Source organism: Neohortaea acidophila (genome assembly GCF_010093505.1).
Source record: "Neohortaea acidophila strain CBS 113389 unplaced genomic scaffold BDY17scaffold_9, whole genome shotgun sequence".
Lineage (NCBI taxonomy): Eukaryota > Fungi > Ascomycota > Dothideomycetes > Mycosphaerellales > Teratosphaeriaceae > Neohortaea > Neohortaea acidophila.
Window position 1 is genome coordinate 517,724 of NW_022985518.1, and position 8,449 is coordinate 526,172.

Here is an 8,449-nt window from a genome sequence, read left to right on the forward strand (position 1 = left end):
CGTGGTGACAGACTTTACGGGAGCTGTCATCGGCAAAACACTCTTCCGAGGTCGGCATCGAAGAAGAACCCTAAGGCCCTTGTCGAGCAACACTTGAGTCTGTAGAGAGATCGTGTACTCAAAGGGTAGGAGACGTATCCATACTTGCGAAAAATGATTCCAGCTCTACGCAATACGCAAACTAGGAATACACATGTTATGGGGATCCAATATCAGTTCTGCGATATCATCACCACAATGGCTTACGGGCCTTCCAACTTAGGCGGGTCTCCTCCGTCAGGGAACAAATCCACATAATCGTTCGAACCCTTCAGCAACTGCTCGAAATTCAACCTCGTGCTCCACCGGATATTCCTCGTAAACGACTGCACGTTGTAAGAGTCGCCTTTGTGTTCGATGTCGCTGTGCGTGCTCGTCCGTCCCTTCGGCCGATGCTGCTGGAACAGCTGCGGCAGCGGCGCCACACAAGACGCGGTGGTGCGGTTGCCGATGCCGTTGCACACGTACTGGTACATGATATCTACCGGATCAATCATGCTTTTGATCCCGGCTTCGTACAGCATGCGACGGGCGCCGCGTTGCGAGATGGCGTAGGCGGTGGAGCACACAGCTTGCCAGGGGCGGTGAACGATGCGTGTGTGAGGAGGGTAATCGTCCATTAGCTCGCTGTTGCCGAATTGCATGTTCAGGTGTTGCGCTTCGGGGACGCTTGGGTCATTTGGAAGTATGACTCGGCCGAGGGGGACGGTCAAGTCGCTTGCGCGAGCAAATCGCGTGCCGCAATGGCCCAGCCAGAGCAAGTCCCAGCGATCGAGGTCGCCATATGGGGAGGTGATGGCGGGGGTGACGAAGTCGGAATGGATATTGAAGGTTTGGGCTTGCTGATCTTCCCCGGGGATGGGGTAGCTTGCGTCGAGGAATTGGTCGGTGGTTCCGATTTTGGGTTGGAGGAGAAGCTGCGATGCTCTTGCAAAGTCCCGCATTTGTCCTTTGATGCGCAGGTCCCAGTCGGCATCATCTTCCATGATGAGAGCGGAGGAGATGTCATTGTCGACGACCCTGCTGTGATCAGCTTCTGGTCCTTGCATCGCCGTATGGGCATTGAAACCCTCACATTCTCAAGAGGTCGAGATGAGCCCTCCAACAACCCAGAGCACCGGCGGGAAGGTTCCGTTCGGTGCCGCCGGGTGGGAGAAACTTTCGATCAACATCAGTCGTGCCAGAGACGTATTCGATATTGAGCCCCGTAAGAGATGCTGCCAATGACACCGCATCTCGGTGGTCGTAGCGGGATGGAAGGCTGACGACGAAGATCTTCTGAAACTGCGACACATAACCGCTCGTCAACATCGCGAGCTTGTGGCCTGCCGTTGGATTAACTCACCCCAAGAGTCGAATTGCCAACGTCGTTGAGGATATGGGAAGAGCGATAGCTGAAGTGAGAGTTGGTCTTTCGCAACCCCAGGCCGAGAAGAATGCACAGACAAATCAGACCGACTGCGATCCAAATCGATCGCCATGGCCGTCTCGAGGCGCCGCTCTCGTACGCAGAGATCATTCTTGCAGCTTGATTGTTGGAGAAGAAGGAAGGAGTTGGAGGAAAGTAGATAAGGACATTATGTCTCGAAGCCCCTCGCCACGGAGACGTGAGAATGTTGACGCAAGGGAAGCAAGGGACAGACGAGGGTTCCAGATGGAAGGAAAATTCCATGCTGCACGAAGGCGAGAACGGCGCACACCTACCAGCGAGCAAGGCTTGTCGTGATTTGCGTGGAACCAATAGCGCATGGTTTCTTCGTGACGGAGGAGAAGAGCCATGGGCCGTTCTGCCCAGATCAACTTGATGTCGTGCCTCGGCGGGACGAGATTATGATGCTTAACGATTAACTCGCGAAAGTATATTATATCACCCTGCGACCTGTGCATACATGCAACTGAATAGCGATGAATGGATTGAGCGAATGATGATGACAGAGGGCAGGACGATCCCTTGAGTAAGGTAAGGTAATGTTCCTTAGGGTTTAGGTTGTGAAGTGTGGCTTAGGGTTAGCTAGATTGTCGCCTCAGGCATCACAGCTGTCCCTGAACTGACTTCCCTCGAGACGTCAGCGTTCATCGGCCCAACGTAAGATCAACACCAATGTCCTGTGAATGATCAACCCACGCCATCCCTAGCCTTTCGTGCATTGGCTCGACACGAGTGTGTACGATATGTCCAATGGACTGAACGAAAAGAATGCGCTGTCCGATGACGGCCATTTGTCGCAATCCGAGGATGACGACTATGCGGAAACACATGGGAGGACGTCCGAGGACGTGAGACGGCATGATCAAGACACCCTGACCGCGGAGGAAGAAGCGGAGAGGCTGCTGGGAGTTAACGAGAAGGATGCGAGGAATATTGCACAGAGGTTCGCAGACCGGCGAGAAGCGCGAAGCCAGCGGAGGAGGGAGGCGACGCGCAGCAAGAGAGGTCTACGCACCGCTGGCCGGAGCGAGTTGATGTACGATACCGAAGAAGGCCGACGATCAAGCAGCAGCGAGGGAAGCAACTCCAGCGAGGCCGATCTGCAGCTGCTGAAGGAGACGCAGTCAAAGCAGCGGGTGAGTTGTACACCTCCGTGTCCTACCACGACGAAAGACTAACACGACGAAGACGACCAAGACCTCCCGATTCGCACGTTTCACTATGATCCACGTCGTCATAATCGCCGCCTTTGTCGCCCTCGTATACGGCGCATATCACGCAACATCTCACAAGTCAAGCCCGACTTTCGTCGCTCAGACGCTGTCCAACGGCACCCACACCTTCCTCCCCACCACCCTCCTCATCTCCCTCGACGGCTTCCGAGCCGATTTTCTCGCCCGCAATCTGACGCCCACATTGAACGACTTCGTCCGCTCAGGCGTCAGCCCGCAGTACATGACCCCTTCCTTCCCCTCCCTCACCTTTCCCAACCACTACACCCTCGTCACTGGCCTCTACCCCGAAAGTCACGGAGTCGTTGGCAATACTTTCTGGGATCCGAATACGAGCAAAGAGTTCTACTACACCGATCCAGCTCGCAGCATGCAAAGAGAATGGTGGAATGCCGAGCCATTATGGGTGACGGCCGAGCTGGCCGGAGTGCGAAGTGCCATCCACATGTGGCCCGGAAGCGAAGCGCCCATTGGCGACATCGAACCCGCATATGTTGACAAATATAACGGGGAAGAGCTATTGGACACGAAGATTGACCGCATCTTCACCTGGCTCGATCTCCCGGGCCCCGAAGACGAGAACGCCAAGGATGCGGGTCTTCGACCTCAACTTATCGCGGCGTACGTTCCTGACGTTGACCGTGACGGCCACCGATCCGGTCCCAACAGCACTCACATCCGCGGCACTATCGCACAAGTGGACGACATGCTCGGCACCATCTTTCGCAAGATCGACGAGCGGAATCTGACCCACATTGTCAACATCATCGTGGTATCCGATCACGGCATGGCCACGACATCTATCAATCGCCTCATCCAGCTCGAAGACCTCATCGACACCTCCCTCATCGAACACACCGATGGCTGGCCTCTCTACGGCCTCCGCCCATACAACTCCGACCCCGCCCACCTACAAGACCTCTACAGCACTCTCCTCGCCAAATCTCGCCTTCCCGAATACAGAAACAGCTTCGATGTCTACCTCCGCGACAAAAACATGCCGTCGCGCTACCACTTCAGCAACAACCCACGCATCGCACCCCTCTGGATCGTGCCCCGCGTCGGCTGGGCCATCGTCACGAAATCCGAGTTCGACATCCCGCTCTCCAAACAGCGCGGCGACGAGTACAAACCGCACGGCCTGCACGGCTACGACTTTGAGCACCCGCTCATGCGCGCCATTTTTGTTGCACGCGGCCCCGCCTTCCCACATCCGAAGGGCAGTCGCGTGGGCGAGTTTGGCAACGTGGAAGTCTACAATATCGTGTGTGATTCATTGGGGATTGAGCCCAGGCCGAATAATGGGACTTTGAGACTACCGTTGAGGACGCAAGGGTTGCATGATTTTGACGCTGTGCACGGCGGGGTGAATACGGAGGTTCCGGAGGACTTTTCTTCATCGGACGGCGATGGCGATGGATTTGATGGGGGAAGTGGACTCGGTGGTGCAGGGGATCTGGATCATTTGAATTTCGGTGCGCCGCCAGTCATGCCGACCGAGCCTTTGCCGCCGACGATGCCGACAGATCCTGTGCCGCCGACACCGCCGACCGAGCCTGCTCCGTCTGACGAAGGCGCGGAAGGACAAAAGGGCTCGCAGAGCTGGTGGGAGTGGATGAGGGAGCAGTTTGAGAAGATTCAGAGTTGGGCTGATCAGCAACTTGGAGGCAAGGAAAAGGAGGACGGTCAGGCGGGGTCCTAGGCATGACCTTGAACGGAAGAACACGTCGCTTTCTCGACTCAAAAACGCCGAAGAGCTCCCCTTGAACTCTCCACCGAATCCAATTCTGATGTGGACGCAGCCAGGAACTCTCGCCTTGTTTTCTCATCTCGATATCAGACGCGACACGCCAATCGCCAAACGCACACCTTTGGATATGGTAAATCTGCAATCGCCGATCATTGTTCAGCCATTCGTGTCGTCCAACGTGCCGATGCAGCGACAGCTTTTGTTGACAACAAGCATCCACGTCGATCCACTCGGCGATCCTGGCGCTACTCGTCTGCGTGGTACAGAGACCCGTTGCATTCCTTGTCGCGCGATCCTTCGCTCTAGCGTATGTGGGTTATATCACATCATTTACATCTATCTTAGGCTAATACTGTGTGCCCAGTGGAAAGATGAATTGGAGGCAAACCTTAGTACGAGCAGGACAGCCCAAAAATGCAAGGCCGCGCGCCGTCCGAGCCGTCCGGTTACGCCTGCCCAGGTACATCCAGTAGGTCGCGTAAATGCCCTGAGATTGGGACAACAAGATTGAGGCCAGCAGCCTCTCCACCTATTTTCTCACCATGGCATGGCCACGAAGTTGATTTCACATCAGCAGCGCTGCCAGGCTGGCTTACTATGGAGAGCTTTATCATGCATGGCCAACCGAGGCAACCTCTGTCAGTCAACGGACGCAGCCATGCCACAGCCCGACGCGTAGAAGGAAACGCGTGAATTTCACGGGCAAGGCAAGGTATATCAGTAAGTCCACTGTGCCCTGGGGGGACGTCAAGCCAGAGCATCATTTCTCCACTCCTTCGAATCATTTCCCCCCGCTCGTTGCAACAAATAAGCGCGAGCTCAGCAGCCATGGCTGCCATCGTCCATCTCTTCTCCTTCCTGGGCGCACGCCTCGTTGGCAATGGGATCCAGCATCACAACACAAAAGATTGCGCGCCAGCGCCACTTACTACGCCATTTCCAGCCCCAAAGCAGCCATCATTGCCACCGCCATCTCCTCGCCTTCCTGGAGGCCGTCTAGCTAGCAACTCGATCCAGCAACACAGCACAGAAGATTGCGCGCCAGCGCCACCTCCCGTACCAATTCCAGCCTCATCAGCCATGCGTTCACTAGCTCGACCGCCACACCTACCAGCGTGAACAAGTGCACCAGCAAAGACAACGCCGCCGGCTGAGACAACAATCTTACATCGGCATTTTCACCCTTATGCTGAACTACCAGGATCTGCGCGACGATGGCCGGGAGGCAGTCGCAGCCGCAGACACCGCAGATCCGGGCCAACACCCGCAAATAGAACGGTGCCCGCCACGGCAACAGGTATCTGTCACGTTCGGCTTCGGTTGCGCGAACTGCACATCCTCACCTTCGGCTCCGGTTGCGTGAACAGCACGCCCGCCGTCGCGTGCAGCTTCGTAAAGACGTATCACATCCCTAACCGACCCACCTGCGAAGGCCTCTTCAATGTCCCCGACCACTCTCATCATGCAGTATCCTTGCGGAAACCGAGTCGACCAGCCATTCTTGGGACCGCTCCTTCACTGGAACGTGGTCAACGGCTTGGACCAGCGTTTGCCTACTGACAAATATGTGTGGCTTGGTGATCACGGCTGATTGCGGGAAGTGAGCTCGCGAGATGGTGTGATTGTGTGGATGGATCTGATGCGGAGGCCTGTGGCTGGGCCTTGTCCCCGGCGAGCCATGTCCGGACGGGGTGTCTAATTTTGATTGATCCTACAGAGTGAAAGACCATACACACCGGACCTAACAAAATCCACACAACGATCTTCTGGCGCTTCGTGATCGATAGGCTGGACAGACGGATGTGGCGGCTCGTAGAGGTGGCGTTGCACACAAGCTTCGAACGTCTGCCACCTGCGTCTTGGCTGGGCGTGGCTATGGAAAGCTTAGCCGTTGTTCATTTCGCCTGCGCGGGACATTCGCCTTGCCGTAAGGGCGGCGGGACAAGCGATCGCCCAAAGGGGAAGTGCCGAGCGGCATTTGGCGGCCCCTGCAGCATACAGCCTCGTGGTGCGACGGGCGTTTGAACAGCGCGGCCGACGGTTTCCTCGCGGGATGGTAGAGTGTTGTTGGTGCGGATGGGTATTTCTAGTCATGCACGTGGGCTTCTAGAACTTCGCGTGCCTTTGCGAGATGAGCAGGTAGAGCGCAGGGACGGCGTGATGAGACGGAGTGGGCACCACGTGCATAGCCTTACGGTGTGTCCAACCACGTTGCGTGCCTTGGCGACGGAGCTGGGTCCACGTGCCTTAGCCTTGCGGCCTACCCAACCGACTGCATTTCTCTGACACCCCTTCCGCGACTCCGAGGGGAATTTTGGCATCCCCTTCGTCTGGACCTGCCCGCAACCGCGGCTCTGCACGTCGTGTACGTATACTAGCGCGTGGCCGGCATGCACGCCGTTTGCTGAGGTAAAGGTCGGTTAAGCCGGCTCCCGCCGAATGCGGCCTAGCACGTCTCGAGCAACGACGACTTCACGCCTCCCCGAGTCATGCCGGTGTCGTCTCCTCGGCTCCTGCAGGCAAGGCTGCAACGTGCACTCCATGCGATCCAGGCTTCGTGTACGAGCCTTCTCCCTTCCTACTCCCGCCCCTGTGTCTGGTAAATGTCAACACGCGGAAGCGAACTCGACCACGGCCTCCTCATTAATTTCCTACGAAGCATTGTTCGTAAAATTTGCTGCCCTGCCATCGCGCCACGAGTGGAGGCGAGCGAGCAATGGAGGTAAGTCATATAAAGCATATACGCGCCGGGAGGCGTGCCAGAAGAGAGCACACATCCTCGTACAGGCAGCACCAGACTAAGGCATCATGGTTGCTATCACCCATCTTTTCGCCTTGCTCGGCGCCGCCTCTCTGGCGCTCGGGGTCCCCTTTCATCCCGACCAGGACCACAAGCATCATGTGGAGCATCATGGTGACCATCTTCGTGAAGCTCGTTCCGAACTTCACCACTTCGAACATCATCTTGAGCGCGAGGAACATCGTCGTGAGCATCATGATCGCGAACATCATGATCGTGAACATCATGATCGTGAACATCACGATCGCGAACACCATGCTCGCGAACATCATGAGCGCGAACAGCGTCGTAAACATCATCGCGAGCAGCATCGCGAAAAGCATCCCGAGCGTCATCACCATCAGAAGCATGATCCCCATCACCCTAACCATCCCGAACATCATCCCAAGCATCATCACACTGACAAGAAGCATCCCGAGCATCACACTACTGACCACAAGCATCACACTACTAGCACCACCTCCCATCACCACACCACTTCCGACCCTCATCACACTACTAGCACCCACTCTCATCATGACACCACTACTAGCTCGCCAACGAAGAAGACGACCAGCACTTCCTCGAAGAAGACTACGAGCTCGCCAACGAAGAAGACGACCAGCACTTCCTCGAAGAAGTCGACTAGCACTTCCTCCACCTCTTCACATTCGACCCACTCCACCAGCTCGTCTACCACCAAGTCTACCGACACCGTCGGTCCCACATCGACGAGCACCACTTCTTCTGCGCACAAGAAGGTCTCTAGCTCTTCTACCTCTTCAAGCACGAGCAGCTCTTCCACTTCTTCGAAGTCTTCCAGCTCGTCGACCTCTTCAAGCAAGACCAGCTCTTCTACCTCGTCAAGCACGACCAGCTCTTCGACCTCTTCATCATCTACAAGCACTCCCAGTGTCAACAGCACGAGCACTACGAGCGCCAAGTCGACGCAAAGCACCACGACTCCGGCTGTGAACTCCACGAGCACATCGACAACATCTACAAGCACTCCTTCCGTCAACAGCACCACTTCGAGCGTGCAGTCGACTCCAAGCACTTCTACCACAGCCGTCAACAGCACTGCGAGCGCCCAATCTACCGCCAGCACCTCAACCCCGGCCGTCAACAGCACTACTAGCGCTTCCACGACCATCGTATCCACGCCGACCGTCAATGCCACCACCATCGTATCCACCCCGACCGTCAATGCCACCACCAGC

The 8,449-nt window shown here is 56.3% G+C and overlaps 4 protein-coding genes across 4 annotated transcripts; 3 read left to right on the top strand and 1 right to left on the bottom strand.

Annotated features, from left to right (window-relative positions):
• Nucleotides 1–129: 129 nt before the first annotated feature.
• Nucleotides 130–1,558, bottom strand: BDY17DRAFT_284527 (uncharacterized protein; the record flags this gene model as incomplete). The annotated part of the gene is made up of 3 exons (XM_033732097.1): nucleotides 130–1,059; nucleotides 1,115–1,323; nucleotides 1,385–1,558. 3 exons carry the CDS (start codon nucleotides 1,556–1,558, stop codon nucleotides 243–245), a joined length of 1,200 nt encoding a protein of 399 aa, XP_033587177.1. The 3' UTR covers nucleotides 130–242.
• Nucleotides 1,559–2,211: 653 nt separating this feature from the next.
• On the top strand, nucleotides 2,212–4,402 carry BDY17DRAFT_326494 (alkaline-phosphatase-like protein; the record flags this gene model as incomplete). The annotated part of the gene is made up of 2 exons (XM_033737522.1): nucleotides 2,212–2,604; nucleotides 2,657–4,402. 2 exons carry the CDS (start codon nucleotides 2,212–2,214, stop codon nucleotides 4,400–4,402), a joined length of 2,139 nt encoding a protein of 712 aa, XP_033587178.1.
• A 181-nt stretch (nucleotides 4,403–4,583) lies between these two features.
• On the top strand, nucleotides 4,584–5,549 carry BDY17DRAFT_195580 (uncharacterized protein). The gene is made up of 3 exons (XM_033730053.1): nucleotides 4,584–4,757; nucleotides 4,815–4,910; nucleotides 5,025–5,549. Exons 2-3 carry the CDS (start codon nucleotides 4,822–4,824, stop codon nucleotides 5,452–5,454), a joined length of 519 nt encoding a protein of 172 aa, XP_033587179.1. The 5' UTR covers nucleotides 4,584–4,757; nucleotides 4,815–4,821; the 3' UTR covers nucleotides 5,455–5,549.
• Nucleotides 5,550–7,207: 1,658 nt separating this feature from the next.
• On the top strand, nucleotides 7,208–8,357 carry BDY17DRAFT_302076 (uncharacterized protein). Its single transcript, XM_033734353.1, has one exon. It carries the CDS (start codon nucleotides 7,350–7,352, stop codon nucleotides 8,202–8,204), a length of 855 nt encoding a protein of 284 aa, XP_033587180.1. The 5' UTR covers nucleotides 7,208–7,349; the 3' UTR covers nucleotides 8,205–8,357.
• Nucleotides 8,358–8,449: the final 92 nt, after the last annotated feature.

Coding starts and splice junctions, on each gene's coding strand:
- BDY17DRAFT_195580 (XM_033730053.1), top strand. CDS start 4,822: ATGAATTGGAGGCAAACCTTAGTACGAGCAGGACAGCCCAAAAATGCA. Junction 4,911..5,024: donor GTCCGGTTACGCCTGCCCAG/GTACATCCAGTA, acceptor ATTTCACATCAG/CAGCGCTGCCAGGCTGGCTT.
- BDY17DRAFT_302076 (XM_033734353.1), top strand. CDS start 7,350: ATGTGGAGCATCATGGTGACCATCTTCGTGAAGCTCGTTCCGAACTTC.